The 19,698-nt window shown below is 36.7% G+C and overlaps 1 protein-coding gene and 1 long non-coding RNA gene across 2 annotated transcripts in view; one reads left to right on the top strand and one right to left on the bottom strand.

The window, feature by feature from the left end:
- The first annotated feature begins 2,108 nt into the window (after positions 1-2,108).
- LOC308193678 (uncharacterized protein) overlaps positions 2,109-19,698 on the top strand; it is a 54,016-nt gene continuing 36,426 nt past the window's right edge. Inside the window, exons 1-9 of the mRNA XM_080588613.1 lie at positions 2,109-2,319; positions 5,459-5,520; positions 5,857-5,907; positions 7,278-7,397; positions 7,904-7,991; positions 9,874-10,019; positions 11,200-11,294; positions 11,831-11,919; positions 12,658-12,781. Of these exons, the coding sequence (XP_080444739.1) occupies positions 2,145-2,319; positions 5,459-5,520; positions 5,857-5,907; positions 7,278-7,397; positions 7,904-7,991; positions 9,874-10,019; positions 11,200-11,294; positions 11,831-11,919; positions 12,658-12,781 (950 nt within the window). The 5' untranslated portion in view covers positions 2,109-2,144. The remainder of the gene's footprint in view (positions 2,320-5,458; positions 5,521-5,856; positions 5,908-7,277; positions 7,398-7,903; positions 7,992-9,873; positions 10,020-11,199; positions 11,295-11,830; positions 11,920-12,657; positions 12,782-19,698) is intronic.
- Positions 15,170-18,421, bottom strand: LOC308192304. Its single transcript, XR_013948711.1, has 3 exons — positions 18,177-18,421; positions 17,762-17,824; positions 15,170-16,109 (listed from the first exon to the last, which is right to left on the bottom strand). It is a non-coding gene; the product is annotated as an uncharacterized lncRNA (long non-coding RNA).

The following is a 19,698-nucleotide window of genomic DNA, read 5'->3' as shown; positions in this document are numbered from 1 at the left end:
GTTAAGATAACAGTTTAGTTTATAGGAATATATGAAATAGCGACAGAATTTCTATTCAGATAAATGTTATAAAAAGGTTATTCTGAGTCATACACTCATGTTTATAGACAGCTGTTACACTTGAATGAGGAGTTGGTTCAGGAGTTCTCTGTGTATTAGGCAGAGAAATGAGACTTGAACATAACAGCTAGTCTTAGCCTTAGGATCCACAGTTTACCAATCACCTGAATGCAACTTTTTTCACTAGTAATGATTATAATTTCCTTACTGTGAGGATGGTCAAACACTGAAACAGGCTTCCTGTTTCATGTGATTGATGCCCCTTGCCTGTTAGTGTTCAAGAACCATTTAGACAACGCCCTCAAAAAAAGCCTTTAACTTTTGGTTAGCCCTGAAGTGGCCAGGCAGTTGGACATGATGATCTTTGTAGGTCCCTTGTAACTGAATTATTCTATTCTATTCTATTCTATTCTATTCTATTCTATTCTATTCTATTCTATTCTATTCTATTCTATTCTATTCTATTCTATTCTATTCTATTCTATTCTATTCTATTCTAAATTTGAGTCAATTCTAGTCAATGCAATTCAATTCAAAAACAGAATTTTCCACTGTTATTAACTGTCATATTAGTTAACAAGTAAAACAAGACAAGCCTCATTTGATGCCTTTGCAAAGTAGGCAAAATAAAATCACACAATCATAGAATATTTTTGGTTGTACGGGACCCCTGAATTTCATCTGCTCTAAACCCATCACAAGCTTGAAGGATAGATTACAATGATCATCACCTCATTCAAGTTCGTAGCAAAACTCACTGTAAAGAACATATACATTTTTATTACCTAGTCAAAGTTGCAAACTGTGATCTTTACCTCATGTCCATGTTGCAAAATAGTCTGGATCTGTCTTTCCCTTTGCCAACATAATGGCCCTTTGCTGTACTTACTCCCATTTGCCAATGTCTTACTTGTAGTTAGGAGCCCAAAACTGGACACAATAGTCCAGATACAGCCTCGGAAGTGCTGAAAAGTTGGGTATAATCACTGCTCTCTGTACTCTTACTACGTAGTGGCTAACGCAGTGCAGTACATGGTTAGCCCTCACTGTTGCAAGTGCACAACATTGACTCATATGCAACTTGTCACCCAAGAGCAACCCTCAGTAGCTTTTTGTTAGAGCTGCTCCCTAGCAAATTGGTCTCTCCCAATTGTTTACTTTCAGATAACTTCTGTCACATCACTTCTCCAGTTTGTCAAGATCTGAATGACAGCTTTATAATCTATCATATTGACTGCTCCCTCCAATTTGGTGTCAACCACAAACTTGCTGACAGAATGTTCTTTACCACGTAATTGCCAGGCAACTAATCACAACACTACCATTTTGTCTGGTATTGCAAATATACTGTCTTTCCAGGTAATGCAAGGCAAAAGATTGATTTGAAGACTTACTTCACAAGGGACTAGGCTAGTTGTGTGCATTTATGGAAACATGAATTTGAATAGAAATATAATAACATTTATATATAAATGCAGACAATGGCAGCTGCTGTGGTCAGTACTCTCTTCAGACTGAATGTGAATAGAAAGTCAATGTGCACACAAATACCCTTCTGATCCAGCAGTATTTCCACCTGTTCTCGTCTTACCTAATGTACCAGGAAATGTCGCTACCATGTATTATTTAATATTAGTGTACACAATAATCTTTTAATCTTTATTCGATACTGGGTAAAAGTATAATTTGCAGAAATATCCTTTTCTCTTTCTTTAAATTTTACGCTATGGGATTGATATAAAGAAGCCATAGCATGAACAGGAAATTGGCCCAAGACATTTTTACCGCCATGGAAAAATTAATGGGCAAGATTCCAACTTGGTTACAACAATGTCAATCTGGAGACAAGTCAGTAGCTAACTGAGTTTAATTTCATTGCTGGGAATTAAGATAAAGTGTTTCTACAACTGGATGTGTCAATCATTAGCAGAGAGCCTTTGTACCTGGCATTCACATTGACTTCAAATTTCACATCTAAGTAGCAATACATACAAAACTCATTTCAGAGTATTTCATCTGTTCCAACACAAGAAGTGGGAGGAAATAAATAAATGATACCTCCTTCTTAGAAGTGCACATGATAAATGCACTGTTCCTTCTGGTCACCATTTGGATTTTATAATACCTGTGACACTGAGTCACCTGGTCCTATCAGGAAACAGAAGGGCTATAAATTATGCTCCAGTGAAGAACTCCAGTCACTTCCACAACCACCTGCAGAAGGACAGAAGAAGCTTCCAGTCTTCCTGGAAACAAAAGGTAGGATTTATAATGAATTATTTGCTTAAATTATTACAACTCTAATAATGTATTAATATGTAACCTACTATCAAAAAGCTTCTGGTCTCCTCAACCATTTAGGGCAGTTATAGAAAGAGGATTTTATTCAATGAAAAGTGAGGATTCAATAGGCAATACTGTAGTGCAAGTTGGGAAAAAAAAAAAAAAAAGAGAGAGAGAGGCAAAAAAATGAGAAGAAAAAAAAAAAAGGAAAAGTTCAACAGATGAACAACCAAAAAAGAGGTGTAGCTAACATCACTTATTTTCAGAGTGGGGAGATTACCTCCTTGTACAAATTACCGCTCTTGTGCAAAGTGGCTGCTAATCATACAATCATTGAATATCCTGAGTTGGAGGGAACCTGTGATGATCGAGTCCAACTCCTGAGACCACACAGGGCAACCTAAGAGTTAAATCATATATCTAAGAGCATTGTTCAAACACTTCTTGAACACATGCAGGCTTGGTGCCATGACCACTTCCCTGGGGAGCTTGTTCCAGTGCTTGAACACCTTCTCTGTGAAGAACTTTTTACTAACGTCCGATCTGAACTTCTCTGGTGCAGCTTTGAGGCTTTCCCTTGTGTCCTGTCTCTGGTCTCCAGTCAGACTTTGTGCAGTAATGCTGTACAAGTGAAATGACAGCTTGCGTTAGTCCATTTCAGGCCTTTTTCAAGGATAATAAAAATTAATGGGGATGTTATTTTGTAATATAAATTCATTTATATGAATAATTTAGGATATAACAGTTTTATTATTTCATGAAGTGAACACTTAGAGAAAGGATGGGAAAAACATATCCACACAAGTTTCTTTCAGTGTCAGGTCTCTGTACACAGATGGAGTTGCAGAAAAGTCAGCAAGACTTGGCACATGTCCTGATTTATGTCTGATTGAGGGGGAGCAGGGGAGAGGGATAGAGAGACTGATTTTAGGACCAGTGCCTAGAAATTAATGCAGAGCAATTAAATTTACATCTCTCAAGCTATAAGCATTTGGTTGAAACCAGTGGGATTGCCAAAAGTATGTTGGTATCTTGGAGCAATCAATCCACTGGTTCTTAAAAAACATTCTAATGGCATTTTCCAAATTGTATCATGTATTAAATTACCAATTATATTTAACTGCAATTTAATTCATTGAAAATATTATAGTGAATGAATATTTTGGCTCTTTTTAAGTTAGCTTTTTCAGTTTGTTCACAAAATAGAAAGGTTCACAATTTAAATGGTTATCTTTCGATTGAAACAAAATGTTTAATATCACATGTTTTACACGCAAAAAGATTTGTTATCTATCTGCATATCAGCACATTTTTCACTAGATGAAAAAAAAAATAAATGTATTTTTGCTTGTAACTTGAGTAGAGATTAAAATAATTATCTATTTACTTTTAGTTAGAAATCAAGTGAAAAGAATTGCTTTTCATATTATTGGGAGTATAATCTTCTGTCATTAAACTTATAGGTTAGATGCACTGCAAAGTTTTGTAAAGGTTCTGAGAAACAACAAAAAAAAATAAAGAAAGAAAAGAAAACTTAAAAAGAAAAAAGAAAAAGAAAACTTCAGTGATCCTAAAGAGCTTTGAGGAGTCACAAGTTATGTCAAAATTAAACAATACATAAACCAATACCAAGAATAGGAAATCAATAACTTACACTGTTAGTTATCAGAATAGTTCCCAGTAGAGTTCCCAGATCAGCTGGATCTTAACTATAAGCACTTGGACAAAGCCACACTACTTTGGAGACTGTGTGAGTTTGAATGTACAGAAGTGTTTATTCTGCCTGCATTTTGTCCTCTGAGCTACAGAGCAGCTCCCCGCGGGGTCTAGTTTCCCAGTGCAGACATGACCAGAGATCCCACTCTGAGAGGCTTTGCTCTTCAGCAGAGCTGGAGCAGGTCCCCTGCCTGCAGGCTAGGGACAGTGTGTCTCCTCCTGTGCAAGGTAAGCAAGCTGGTGAGGAAAATGGATCTTGCTGTACCATTTGGAAAAGGGCAGTGTTTTCTCGCCTCATGTTCTCCATGAGCAGGAGCACCTTGTGTTTTATATAAAGCAGTTGCCTCAAGGTAAAGGGGCTTTGCTGAGTATGGAAAGATCAGCAAACCCAACTGGCCTTTCTCCAGGGATAAATTAAAACTAAACCCAGCAGCCCTTCAAGACCAAATAAGAAGTTAAGCTAATAAGACATCTCTGTGGCAACATGCCTGTAAACTCCCTTGGAGTTCTAAGATGGGAAAACTGCCAAAATAAGTAAATTCCACTCTAGTCACCTGCTTGCCTGCCCAAGGTAGCTAAGCAGAAACAGGCTGAACATAACTCTTCTGACTGATTGCAATCAGACAACAAAATTTTAAAGTAACCTTATTACCCTCTGGATCACTGTCATGGGACAGAATGAAGCCTTTACTCTCCCTCTTAAGCAAGTAGTTTTGGTCAATCCAAAGTCTGGTTGTTGCTTTTTCACTTAGAGAAAGCACCCATTTCTTTTGTGATTACACACTACCTGCACTCTGATCAAATGTTTTCTTAAAAAAATAATAAAGTAAGCAAAAATCTTTCTGAAACAACTCTTCCCCAGGATGGCAGTGCTGTTCCATTTCTGGTCCATCCAGTTCTGTCCCAGCTTACGTGAGTTTTTGAAGTGCTTTGAAGTCATTTAGGAAGGGTTTTGACTCCAGACCTGGAAACCTGGATGTAGAGGTCTGCACATGGGCTGTCTAATGACCCTTTCCACCAATGCAGTCCAATCAAAGCAGGCAATGGGGAGAAGGCAGTTTCAGAGTAACACAGCCACAAACAAGCCAAAAGCAGCATCCGCAGCAGGGTGATTTGCAGAAGTTTTTCTACAGAAAGAGAAGCATGAATATCCTCTTGTACTGTGAATTTATTTGGAGGTATTCAACTAGGATTAGTCCAAGAAGTATGAGACACAAAGCAGCTGATTCACAGAAATTCTGAAAATGAGAGAAGAGAAGGAAGAAAGAAAGAATCCGTTACCTTTCTAGTTGCGGGAAAGCTTGGAGATACACGGGAGAAAGATGTGTTATATGTTCAGAGAAATAAAAGCTCCATAAAGAGAAGAAAAAAAAATAAAAAAACTGTCTTCTCTTTTCAGAGATGATTCTGCCAATAGTGTTCCTGGGTCTTGCAGCTGTGCTGTCTCCATCCACTGGACAGGTAGGATCTGTTCTTTGTACTGAGAAAATCTGGATGGGGCCTGAGGGACTACTGGTCTGACTGAATTTTTTTTTCCTATACACACCAATCATATGCAGAAAAAGTCTGATGAGATATATAGGATCGGGAAAGCATTTATCCTCAAAGGCAAAATTTCAAAGCAGCAGAGTGCATCCATGCTTGCATAGGCTCGCCGTCACTTAGGAGCTGGATCATCAAGAACTGCACGTCCTGAAATCTCCCACACACTTTCCAAAGATCCAGCCCTCTTCCAGTTAATTCCCCTCAGTTTTAAAGACAGCAATTGCCTAACAATCTCCCTCTCTCATCCCACAGGACCTGAGCTATGTGCCTCTCCCTTTGCTCACAGTCCCATCCTCTCAACAGGTATCGCTGATTTCCCTCAAGCGGCTAAACGGACTAACATACTCAACATCCACTTAGCGGTTCCTCCCACCCACACTTAGTCTGAAGTTGGAAGTTTGATATTTGTGCTTCAGAGATATAGATGTGACTGAAGGCTTGACTATGTTTTTCCCGTCTGTAACCACTCAACTAAAACTACTACTTCTTTCTATAAATCTCGCTTCTCTAAAAGCTATGTAAACACTAAAACTTTTTTAACTACATGAAGTGGAGAGTGCAAATGATGTGCTTTGTTCATGATTAGTCCCTCCGGAGTTAAACAAAAGAGTAAGTTATCACAGGATCAAAACTTTATGGCTGAATGAGATTTAATGGAGTATAAATAAAAAACATAAACAGGAAATGTCTTTCAAATTTTAGTGTCTAGAAGAACTATTAGATGCTGGAAAGATAATATTGAATATGATTGGATTATCTTGATCAGTGAAAATAAATATATACAAAGAAGCTTTTGTTACAACTATTGGCAGTGCTATTATACTGCTAAAAATGTCATCAATAATAAACACATTGTGGGTGTTCATCCATGGGCTCAGTTTACTAGTTACCTCATCAAGTTAGTCACTGATGAGTATGAAGTGCAGTATGACAGAAATATCAGTAGCAACTAAGACATGATAAAACATAATACAGAACAACAGCCTAAAAATATGATGGCAATTTTTAATCTCTGCTTTCCATAATGCCATCTAGAAGACTAATGGCAAAGATTGTAAAGAGTCAGAGTTGTTCATATGGTTATTTTTTAATTAGAAAACATATTAAAAATTTGAGAAATACCATCAGTTATAGCAAGAGTGGACAAAAATCTACAGCATGAAAAATATTAACACAGTATTTTTAGGATCTCCTGATGAAGTACCACAAGAGGTCTGTGATGATCCCGTGGTTAAACAAAGAATAAATAAATAAACAAACAATCAAACAAAAATCCATCAACTGGCTAGTTTAAAATGCCAAAGAAGAGGAACACATCATAAATGGAGTCATGTGTTCATCTGATTTTTAGATCCTGTTTCCCCAAAACATTATGAAGTATGAATGGCACAAGAGATCTTCCAAGATATTCTAGTCATCTCCACAGGGCTGGCACATAGGACGAAGGAACCAGTGGTATTTTAATTACCGCTAACCACTCAAAGTGCTACTTTGCCTGGGAGCTCCCCTAGAAAAACTTAGGGGACAAAGCATATCACAGTACCTCCTCTGTTACAAGGATCAACTCCTTCATTGATATTAGTTATTTGGTATTTTAATATTTCCTAGACAGTATGCAGCATTAGTTACATTCACATAAATATATATATATGCAACTTTTGCTTTCAATTTAGGTACCTGAAGCTTTCACTGCTCTGATAACTACCAATCCTGATCAGCAAAAGCTAATTGTTGACAAACACAATACGCTCAGGAGAGGAGTAAACCCGACTGCCAGCAACATGTTGAGGATGGTAAGTTGTGTGCTGTAAATCTATCGGCACTGAGGAATGGACCCCGTGAGAGCTACAGAACTGTATAAAAGGTCAATTTATTTTATTTAGCAACAAATGCACCCTCCACACCTTTCCTAGGGACCTAGCACAGCAACTACCAGGAGAAATATAAAATTGCACAGATGGAAAGAAAAAAAAGGTTTGGAAGATTTTGTGGTGTATGAACAGTAATGTGTCTTTCTTTTGGAGGAGAAAGAAAAGGGAGGAAAAGGAGGAGCCACAACATTGTTCATTCCTTTCTGATGTATTCTTTGTCATTCTTCACAGTTTCTAGTCAATTCCTGGGTGCACAATAAATCCATTTCTACTCCCAGCACCACCACCCCTGCTAAAATAGGGGTTTGCATATAATTTTCTGATTCAAAGTGTAGTTTCCAAGTTTTGTTGCTTCAGGAGCGGTTCGTCAGTGCTTAATGCCTGAATGACTCAGATTTTCTTCTTTCATTCTTTCTTCTTTCATGAAGGAATGGAACCTTGCAGCTGCAACTAATGCTCAAAACTGGGCAAATCAATGTTCTCTCAGTCACAGTCCTTCAAGCCAGAGGAAAACCAGTAAGTAAAGAATGAATGCTCACTGAATGATGTCATTTACAATATTAAAGTAACCAATTTGGGAGCATGGGATTTCTAAATTAGCTGATATCAAAATGAAGATGAAATAATTCATTTACTTATTTTCATCTTTGTAGATTCATATCTTCTGAGGTGAGACTACATACTCAGCTAAATATATTTTATAATTTTATAATAGTTTATAATATATTATATATTATAATGTAATTGTTTCACGTACTTTTTTTGGTATAACTTTATTTTTATAATTGTGATTTCATAATGTGATGATGTGATTCACATTTCTAACTGAAAATGTCCACTAAGTAATGACATAAACCAGAATTGGTCAGTGTATATTCCTGTACATTAAATGTAAGCAGATGGAAAAAAAAATTCTTCTAAGACATGGTTCATTCATCCTAATCTTTAGGATTGTATGGACTGAAACTTAAAGCTGTACATTTTTTTTCTAGATTTTTTTGCTCTAAATTTTGTTCAGAAAACAAAATGTGAAGCAAAAGCTCTTACCCAAAAATACTTGTACCAAAAAAGTATAAGTCCAATGGAAATTGTATGATATATTGTCACCAATTCATTTAGTTATCAAATTTATGTTAAATTACCAATCTCTGAGAAAAAAAAAAAAGTGTGTGCAAAATTTCTGGTCTTACATTTCCCATTAATTGCCTTCCTCAAGCACTACTTTCCTTATCAAACTTTTAAGTTGATGGAAAGCACTGAACAATTTGTGAGATTTTTATTTTTGTTTTAATTTATCTTTTAAATTATTTGACTAAGCATTTGAGATATCATTTACATTCAATGTTTTTTATTGGTGCATGGGACAAAAATAGATTTCTAGATGTAAATCTGTCCAGTAAGTAAGAAGAATTTAGTCCTTTTCTCATCTCAGTTGCATCGGTTTTACGTGAGCATATCCAATTTTCTTCAGTGGCTGAAATAAATAAATAAATAAATAAGTGGTGAGAAAATATACACTTTCAGTATCTCCATTAGAAAGAAGAAAATCTTGATCCAATTTTCTGCCTAAACGAGCTTGCAAGGGCTGGATTTAACTGTCTGGGATGGACGGGGAAGAGAGTGAAGGTCCAAAACCTACTGATGGTGCTAAGGTGCATAGATGCTGAGACAAGATTCAAAACTTTTAAATCCCCTGGCACCTTGCTTTAACCTATAACTATCTGGGAGGCTCATGTAAACACTTCAGTCATTGGATATTAAGGTTACAGCTACAGCACATTAGCAATAGCTATGATCAGTGGCCAGTGTGGTATTTACTGCTGGCTTCTGTATATACTGTATAAGATGTGGACTGACCTTCAGTTCTCATGCTTTTTGTCTAAAAATAAAATAAAATAAAAATGAATTCAGTGGTTCTTGCTAAAGTGAACCCCACATGAGAAGTGATGCATATGTAGTAAGGTTGGTCAGGGCACTAGACCTGAATAAAAACAGGAGGCAAATACACGACACAGTAGACACCTTAGTGTGTACCAGAAGTAAAGTTTGAATTATTGTGATTTTCCCAAGATTACAGGACTGTGAACTGAATGATGATTAGAGCTGCCACCTTCCAAATATCAAAAATACAGTCACGAATCTATTACAGTGCACATGTGCATGTGTATCTACTGACACGTACAAGGTCTGTCAACAACTAAAACTACCAGCCAAACAGGTTGGCCACGCTGCAAATCGGTCAGATGACTTCAGAATTGACAAAAGGTGGTGTCATGGAACCAGAAAAAAATCCCTGCCATCCCTTCTGGGATGAAAGCTGCCAGGGATTTCAGAGCAACTTTTACTTGTTCTCACACATGCATGTTTTCTTCATTTCTCAGTCCCTTTTTCTTTTCAGATGTAGATTGTGGTGAAAATCTCTACATGTCAACCGCTCCTTCCTCATGGTCAGATGCTATTCAGGCCTGGTACAATGAGGAGAAAGATTTCAAATATGGAGTAGGAGCAACAACAAAAGATGCTGTGATTGGCCATTACACTCAGGTAGATGCAACCTCTTTATATTCCATGCTGAATAAATAAAAATCCATGTCAGCCAAGCAATATTTACCCTCTCATATTTAAATACAACGAGTACAATAGAGATATGAAAGTTACACCAACGAAAAACAGAATTTAAAAGACTTAAGTGTCATTTCAATTTTTTCATAAAGTATACTAGAAGTCGGTGCTTTGGTTTAAATTGCTAGATTACACCAAATCCGGTTAAGTATTAAGTGAGTTTATGTGCAGCAAGTGGAGAAGCTGGAATAGATTTACAAAGGGAGTTAAAATAGATGTAGTCATCCCAACCACCCCACTCCCCAAAAACCATGGCTGGGTGTCATGAGATGTGTCATGGTGCCCCCCACCCCCCACCCAGTCTACTCTGATGGCAGATATTGAATAGTTTGTCCACTGGGAGAAAGCTCAGTAATTTTGACCTTTTAAAATTTGTAATTATTTATTGTGCATTCTGCTCTACTGTTTTTCCTACAGTACCAGGGATATGGATTGTTATTCTGCCATCATCACCTTTGGTTTTGTTTCCCTTCAGCAAAGTCTCCAACCATGCACACACTTAGTCACGTGTATGACATGACACACAAACAACTATTTTTGCACACAGAGTAAAGATACAAGTATTTCAAAGCTTCAGGAAGATAAAATGGGAAGAAACATTTGTTTGTTTAACATTCGAAAATTTCTCAGACACTGGAAGAATAGGGTTATTAAATTATCAGGAAGGAAATATATATAGTTATGCTATGATCTATGGAGTTCCACTACTTCAGAGAGTTCCCAGTTGGAAAGTGGCTTATGATAACTTCCTCTGTTCAACTGCATATACAAAATTTTACACCATCTTTTGTGTTTACAGCATCTTCTTCAAGAGTTGTAATTAAATGAAAATACACTACGTCAAGACAGTTTAGCATAAAACTTTATATATATATATATATGATAAAATTTTGTAATTATACCCTAAAATGTTATTTGATTGAGGGGTGAAAGCAGGTAAAAAAATGCTTTACCAACAAGATGGGACTAATATTTACTATAAATGTTAGATATAAAGGACTTAACTTGGTTGCAAATGTTTCTTTAATGCATAACTTACTTCAATTATTTTCAATTGTATTTGTTTTTCATTCTCCAATGATCTTTATTCTTATATCTGCAGGTGGTTTGGTACAAGTCTTACCAAATTGGATGTGCGGTTGCTTACTGTCCTAATAGTAACTATAAGTACTTTTATGTGTGCCAGTACTGCCCTGCGTATGTATTGATTCTGCTACTGAAATTTCTTATTACATTATCAAAATAAGACAGAAGACAGGAAATTTGTAACACAATGCATCACTCACAACTCAGGAACAGGTCTAAGGAACGTATTAAGAATATGGACAGAAACATACCTGTGAAAAGAATCCTCAAGCAAGTAAAAGCATAAAACATAATGCTGACACTGATTTTCAGATTAAATTTAATTTGCCCAAAACACTAATTCTCATCATAGTAGATCACAGATAAATATTTTCCTTATTGTCCTTGAAACCTTGGTTCAGAAAGGCATATTGGTATGTACCATAATACTATTTGGGGGGAGGGGGAAAAATTTTAAGGCAGAGTGAGGTTTTATAAACTTTGTGTAAAATTGATTTCCATATTCACATTCTAATATATATAAATAACTTGACCTATAAATAAAGATTTAGCATATATTAATATATGTATGCATCCATATAATTAGTTTTACTCTCAGATATGTTATAGTGAGTTTATAGTTTATGTTAGTAATGGTTATGTTTCAGGGGGAATAGGGTAGATTTAATGAAGACACCCTACAAAGAAGGAAAACCCTGTGGTGACTGCCCTAATGCTTGTGACAACGGATTATGCAGTAAGTTTTAAGCATTTTAATTGTGACACAGGTAAAGTTGACACTGTAAAAAATACCAATTAGTTTATGCAAATGGGAAGTTTTAAAATGATTTGTTCAAATGCCAGGCCAAAAGAAAGGCTATTAATCTCATGCTGTATAGGTTGCCATATTATTACTATTTATTACCTCTTTTATGGAAGAACAATTGCAGTCCCAGGCTTCCTCACATTAGGTGCTTTACCTGTGTAGGACGACTTGTGGTGTGAAACCCAAAAAGGAGTCTGTAAGACAGGTGGGCAAATGTTAAATGGTAGCTGATTTTATGTCCATTGGGATGCAGATACCCTCCACTTTTTGGACCCACAGGGATAGATAAAGATATTCATATGACCCAGATACTTTAATTAAAGATGACAATGTCTGGATCTCCATACGGAAGCTCTCACAAGTACTTCTTAGTGTAAGAAGATCCATTGACTGCAATGAGGTCAAAATACCTTGTAAGTTCAGCAACAAACCTTGAAAAAAAGCTAGGAATACTGTATATGTGGTCAAAATCTTGGACACTACTGTGGAGTAAAGAGCAACAAATAGGAAAAATGAGAGATTAAAGAAATATCAATGAAAATATATATTGAAATATATATTATATATATGAAAATATAAGAAATATCAATGAAAATATTCTGAAAGGAAACACTGTAGATTTTTATTTCCAATTTGTGATTAATTTTGTGTTTTTATTCATTTTCACAGCCAATCCTTGCAAGTTTCAGGATCTTTATTCCAATTGTCCTGGATTGGTAAATGATTACGGATGTGCCAATACCTTTGTTATGCAGAACTGCCCAGCTTCCTGCCAATGCAAAACTGAAATAAAATAAAATTAAAGGCTCATCTCTTCCCTTCCCAGTCATCCATAACTTCATAACTTCTTTCACAAAAACAAAGAATATCCTTCCATGTATGCAGGAAGACTGACTTCAGTCCAGTGATACAAATGAGGAAGAGCTACAGGCCAATGTTATCTTCTATTCACATAATGCTCTGGAAATGTAGTGGAGGTGTTAATTGAAATTTGGCATTTGGATATCAGACATATATACTGATCAGCTTCTCACATCTTTGTTTTCACAAAATGTTATTAAAGGAGCACTGACTGATTTTCTGTTCCATAAAGTTCCATATGTTTTTTATGTTCTTAGCATACTAATGGAACTAATCTTAACTTTACCAATATTTTGAATTTGTGTTCTGTAAACTGGACCAGAAGATGAATGGCATTACCTGAAATATGTAATTCTCAAAAAAAAAAGTAAAATAAAACAAATTAGGAGAGCAGAGCAGCTTCCACTAGTACTATACTAGTTTGTAATGTTGTAATGTGTCTTTTGCTGACATACTTTCTGCTGTAAAATAGTTACATCTATTGCTTAAAAAAAAAAAGTACAGTTCATTTATATTAATGATCCTTTCATATATGTGATCAAATATGCGATTACACTTAGCACAAATACAGATAACCAAACCTGCTCTCTAATCAAAAAGAACAGCCTGATAAAATGGTTTAATTCACAAAAAGAAATTGCCAAAGGGGATGGTTCCTGTGTTTGGAAATTTTCCTTTTAATAACAAGTAGGTGTATCCTCCAAACTTATTTTTTGAATGACTTCTTTTGCTGTATCAATCATTAAATTGTTAATTCCTCACTCACCAATTCATTTTAGTTTTCATTCTTTTTTATTACCATGAAATACAGTTCACTTCCACCAACTTTTTGACTTTATCAACATGGAGTCTTGAAAGGAACCCAATTCTTTAGCAAAGAAAGCAGAAACCACTAATATGAGAAACTGGAGGTTTCCTAGTCAAAAACAGCAGTCAGGCAAACAGCTTTTCTTCAGAATCTCTTTCAGAGAGAACAGACGCTTCTACAAATAACATGCAATACCTGCTTTTGTGACCTTTGGGAAGCAACTGTTCTGCTGCAGAGTCAACAATAGGACTACATGTTATTTTAGCCTTACCTTACAGTAGTTTCACCTTCCAATGCTCTTTTAATAAGGAAGCTCCTGTCATAATTAACATTTCAAGTCCCAGAGATTTTGGCACAAGAATTTCAGCACACATTTCTGACTCACTGATTGCAGTGGCAATTTCAGTACATATTTCTTACTCATTAATTTCAGTGGCATTTCTGCTAGTACTGAAAGGTGAGCTCTAAATTCAAAGCCTGGTTTCACAATTCAAAGAGCTTATTGTTTTGTTGTTTGTTTCAATGCGTTTTTTTTCCTCATTCATTTCCACTGCTTTTTCCCTCCATGTTATACTGCCCTCTCATTTGTGTACCTCTCTACTAGCAAATTAAGCAATGCTGGGATATAGGTATGAGCACTGTATACGAGTGCCCGCACTCTCAAATTGTTAGCACAGATCCAAATAAAAATGATGACAATGCAATATATAATCCAGTGGTTGTCATGGAATAGGGTAGACCAGTTACACCCCACTCTAACAAAAGTCCGTCTACCTTTAGTAATGGGACTAGAGACCTATTCCCTTCTATCTTAACCCATAAAACAAGAAATGATTTCTCAGTCACTCACAACAGGAAATAAAAGTAGTCTAGTGAGGTAAAAATCAGCCTTTCTACATCTCACCTGTGAGGGTCCAGGGAACAAAAGGTCAATAAGTATAATTTAGATATCCAGGAAGATAATGGACCAAATTGTTTACCAGTCATTTTGTAGTCAGTAGAGCGTAAAACACTAGCATAGATTTGTCACAAGCTAATCTTGCCAACCAATGCAACTTTCTCCTTTAATGAGGAACTAGATCTAGAGGACTTTGTCTTGACGTTGGTAGCACATTTGACAAACCCATAAAAGATCTTTTCAAACTAGGGAGATGTGGTTCAAAATAAAGTAATAAGACACAGCACATACATGCTGTTGAACACACAACCACGATGTTCCTGTAGAGGGAGCTGGGACCAAGGCCTCTAGCTGTTGGGTGTCCTCACAGACTGACAATACCCAAATCAGGAGCTAATTACACAGTTCTCACAAGTAATGCCCACGACCTTTCCTAGCCTCAAGTCACAATCATGGCTTAAGAACACCCACAATATGGAAAACCTTCACTGTATGACTTTCTTGGGTACAGGAGTTCTCATTTATCACGAGCCCATTTAAGGCATTTTTTTAGGACAAAAATAAGCTCCAAGTTCCCAGATTCCATCCAAAAAAAAAAAAACATTAAGAGCCAATTCTGTTCTAAGAAATTTACCAGAACTTTAATCCATAACAGTTTGGTATAAAATAAATAAGTGATACTTAAAAGACGCAAGATCTGGAGAGGTAATACCAGTAGATAGGAGCAGGAAAACCGTGGTATCCAGAGCTAGGCTACAGAGACATTAATTTGCTTCTGTTTGATGCTAGTAAAAGATTTAAAAGCCATTATAACAGATACATCATAATGATTGCACGGCTGTGTGCATTGTCTCTGATCCTTGCAGCAACTACAGATTCCACATCAGATCATGCCTTTCTCCTAGCACACCTCATTCTTGGGGAGTTTTATCTTTCAAGGCGGCACCCTCAAAACCCTTCCTGTCTCTACCAGGGATCCAGAGCAGACAAGGAACTGCCATGGGAGGGCCAATGGAAAGAGGTTATTTCCCATCCTCTTCTTCACCTACTTCAAATGGAGTTCTCTGCAGGCACCTGGCTGCTCTAGGACAACAGTGGCTGAAGTATGCCCCATATGATGGACCTTTTTGGCTCACTGTGGACAAGTACACAGTTTAGAGAGTAAGACATATTCCAGCTACAATAATTCTCTCACTTGTGCAATGGTGTAATGGACAGGAATAACCAAGCTTATCATAGGCACTGTTCAGCTAAGCAGTATCCTGCCTCTCACCATTACAAAAATAATGTCCTTTAATGGCAGACATGCAGAAAAATCCTGTGATTTTGCTCTTTCTCTATATTTGATATTCAGCAGTCATAATATCCTTTTAGCACTGAAACAGAAACTTTAATGTCATTTTGAAAATGAATCATCCTTAGTTATGATAATGCTGGATGTTCTCAGAATGCGTGTAGTCTTCTAAAAACTGAAAGATGAATATATTTTACAACCCTTCATGCTGTAGGCCTTGATTCACTTATTTGTAGAATTTGAAGAAATGTTCTTGAAGCCTGCAAAGCAAAAATGTGCAGTAAGCCTTCAAATGTGTGCCTAAGCCTTGATTGATTTGACACTTTAAAGTGTTACAACATTTCAAAGGTGAGGATGCAAAACTGTGTTGAAATCATGCTATGTGCAGTGGGTTTGAAAAATCCCTCCCAAAACTGAGGACTGCCTCATTTAGACTCTCTTAGGCTGCATAATGCAACAATTCTTCCCCACATTCAAGAAAAAGATATTGTGCATGTATTAAAATAAAAATTGTTCTCCATGAAAGGTAGTTGAAACAAAGTGTACATCCACTGAAGTAAAATATGTCCAAGAAGGATCCCTAATTTTTAAATAACGCCTTCATCAAGGAGCTATCTTCCCATAACGTGGCAGGTGGCAGGAAAATAGTGTTTAGCAACACACCCAATAGACTTATGAGAGAAGTAAATTTTAGGTAAATGACAATGCTCTCCAAAGACTGGCTAGACCTATTATAACTTCCAAACTATATCAGGCATAATAAACAACAAGAGAAAAGTGACCCCACATTATCTTTTTCAAGACTATTTTCACATGAATAGGCTTTTATTTTTATTTAATTTTGCCTGCACCTCTTTATTTCTATCCAACTGAAATCTAAGGAAAAAACTCCACACAGTCCAACAGAGCTAGAAAATATACAATCATGTACGCTTGATATAAGGAACATTATATCTTTGAGAGCAGGCACAACAAAATAAAAAATCTCATAAATTCAAAAATGTTGAAAACAGACTTCTGACAATGTAATGCCTTCAGTGCATTCCTTTCCCTGCTTTCTTCAGATATGAAGAGGAAACTCTATTTTTTTAATCTGCCTGACAGCTTTCAGCAAAGCATGGTCTTTCACATATCACAAAGGCAAAAACATACTTAATGCAAAAGACACATCGTCATTGGATAATAAAGTTCACTAACCTTACTATTTTAAAACATGCTAATGAAATTTAACATCCTGCACACTATTTTTAATATATTAAATTTTCCCTCTTTTTCACAATAAACGTATTAATATTTGAGTAAGACAAGAAATGTAGGCTCACCAGTCGTTACCAACATCCTGCTAAGCAAGAATACACGAATGCATTGACCAAAATGCCACAACTTCCATAGTATTCAAATACAGCCTTGAAGAAAATCCTATGTACTGAATGGAAGGACAGCTTTTTGAAATGCATTCACAAGTAGCTGAAATTGCATGGTAGATAAAACCTTCTGATCCACAGTTAAATTTAACTTGATGATAATTATAAAGGGAGGCTACAGTGAGCTAAAAAGATTGTGAGTATAGTACCATAATGAAGTTGCATTTACAATTCTCAAACTTCTGATTTTGATCGCTACATTGAGGAAATGAATTGATTTTTAGTGCATTTTTGGCTGCAGTTTTGTAGAACCATGTAGATTTGGCTTAATCTTCTCTCACATACTTATGTAAACCCAGAAAAATTAATTGGAATCATCAGCTTACACAAGACAAAGAAATCTCCATTTTTTATTTTTCCCATCCAGTTTTTTTACTTCCAGGTGTGATTTGTCCCTCCATACTGTTTGTCTTCATTTTAACTCATCATACAAAAAATTGATTTTATCAAACAGATTTATTCTGAGCATGTCATCATCTTCTACATACCATGTTATATCTGGTGCCAAACTGTCCGGTCACGTTCTACATCAGCCACATTTTTATTCTGCTCTGCAAGAGTGTCATCAAAAAATAGAGTGCCCTTAGAAAAAATCGTGATTGTTGTACTATATAACTTAATCATCTGAGCAGAAACATGCCTTTTCCACCTATAAGGAGATAACCGTCATTAATTTCCTCACTAATAATTAGCCAAAGACAGGCATTTAGATAAGTTATATGCAGTCAAAAATGAATATTGTTGTAACTCTTCCTATGGCATTTTCAGGTGAATTTCCTGACTGTGCTCATGTGCCTGTTTGCTCTGCTGCATCAGTGTGCTGAACAAGCAAGAAAGTAAAACTATAAAGAAAACAGAAACAATCTAAAGATAGCTTTACACATTTTTAGATTAGCATCTTACCATTTTACAGCCATATAAGAAAACAATGGGTGTGTACTCAGGCTCTTATCAGAGATCTTCAGTAACCTCAGCTGGCCCCAGAAATGCTGCAGAACCTGGTGTTTTACTCCCTGAGATCCCACCTTGGCACCCACAGCCTTCTGTCTAGCACCCAGGTTCCCAGCATGCTATTTTAGGAGAGAGGTAAGTGTCTCCAAATTAGATGCAAATTGCAAACAAAGACTGAGCAAGGAGTGGCCTAATTCAGTTTAAAAGGAAACAAGGTCTGACATGTTTTAATCTTCCCCCACCCTCTGCGCTTTGGCATGCGTAAGGGTTATAGACATCCCTTGGCATGGCAGAGAGCAATCAGAGGAGGATAAGGCCAGACATTTGAATTTGAATTTCCCCCAGATATATATTCCCCCCGGAGCCTTTTGTTAGAATCCTTTTATCTGGCTCCCAGATTCCCCACAAATGAGTACTTGCTATGTTAAGAATAAATGTCTTACCAACATCTTTCAGACTCAAATGGCAGGGACTGTCCCTTGATGTAAATATATTTATTTATTGCTCTGCCTATAATATACTTCAGCCATAGTTTGCTAGGTTTTTCATTTAGTAGTAGTGTTGTACCAAACAGTTTCTGTCATTTTTTCCTTAAGCTTTGCTATTTCTGCTATACTGGCTGTTTGAGGAGGTTAAGAATTGGGAAGCTGGTCTACAATAAAAAAATATCCTATAAAAATATACATATTTTTAATCTGGGTAAGCTCCTTAGCACAATTCAACATAAGGCTCAATATCAAGTCCCTTTCGTACAACTAAGGGGCTGCAAAGAGGCAGAAATGAGCTTTGTGGGAAAGAGGGGATAGGGGTGGTTAAAGCCATCACACCTTTTCCTATCCCCACACGCCCTGACAAAGAGTCCCTCCCCAGCTTTCCTGCAGGCCCCTTTAGGCACTGGAATGATGCTGTAAGGTCTCCCTGGAGCCTTCTCTTCTCCAAGCTGAATGAACACCACCAGCTCCCTCAGCCTGTCATAGCTGTTAAGCTATGATATTACTTCATGCCTAGCTCACAAGTGTGTTTTCAAATGTAATATAGGATCTCTAGTCATTCAGTGACCTTTGGAAAACAGAGGAAGACCTATCTTCAGTGGTCTTTTGCAATCCCGTTTTGTAATGCCAGGGTGGCTTCTTCTGCTTTGGTTTCCCTCACAGAGGAATCTCAGCCTCGCAGTCAAATCAAGAGGCAGAACTTCATTTACGTGGGTGACTGTAGCTCTCAGGTTGATTTTCACCTGGTGTTTCATGATGGAAAACCGCTGCAGCTCTGGCTGCTTTGTCAGTTGCCAGAAAATACTAGCAAAGTGATTTTGTTAGCAAGCACAACGCTCTCATCCAACTAGTAACAACATGCAAACGAAAAATTCATAAGGTAACCTACTAGATGTGAGAACTAAAGTAAGACGTCTTGTCTGTTCTTTACCAGGTAAAGTGTCGAGACTGAGTTTATAGGGGTGGAATTGAGGGATGAGGGA

The sequence above is a fragment of the Anser brachyrhynchus genome (assembly GCF_964034855.1).
Source record: "Anser brachyrhynchus genome assembly, chromosome: 3".
In the NCBI taxonomy this organism is placed as follows: Eukaryota; Metazoa; Chordata; class Aves; order Anseriformes; family Anatidae; genus Anser; species Anser brachyrhynchus.
The sequence above is the reverse complement of the archived record's forward strand: the minus strand, read 5'-3'. Positions and strand labels throughout refer to the sequence as shown.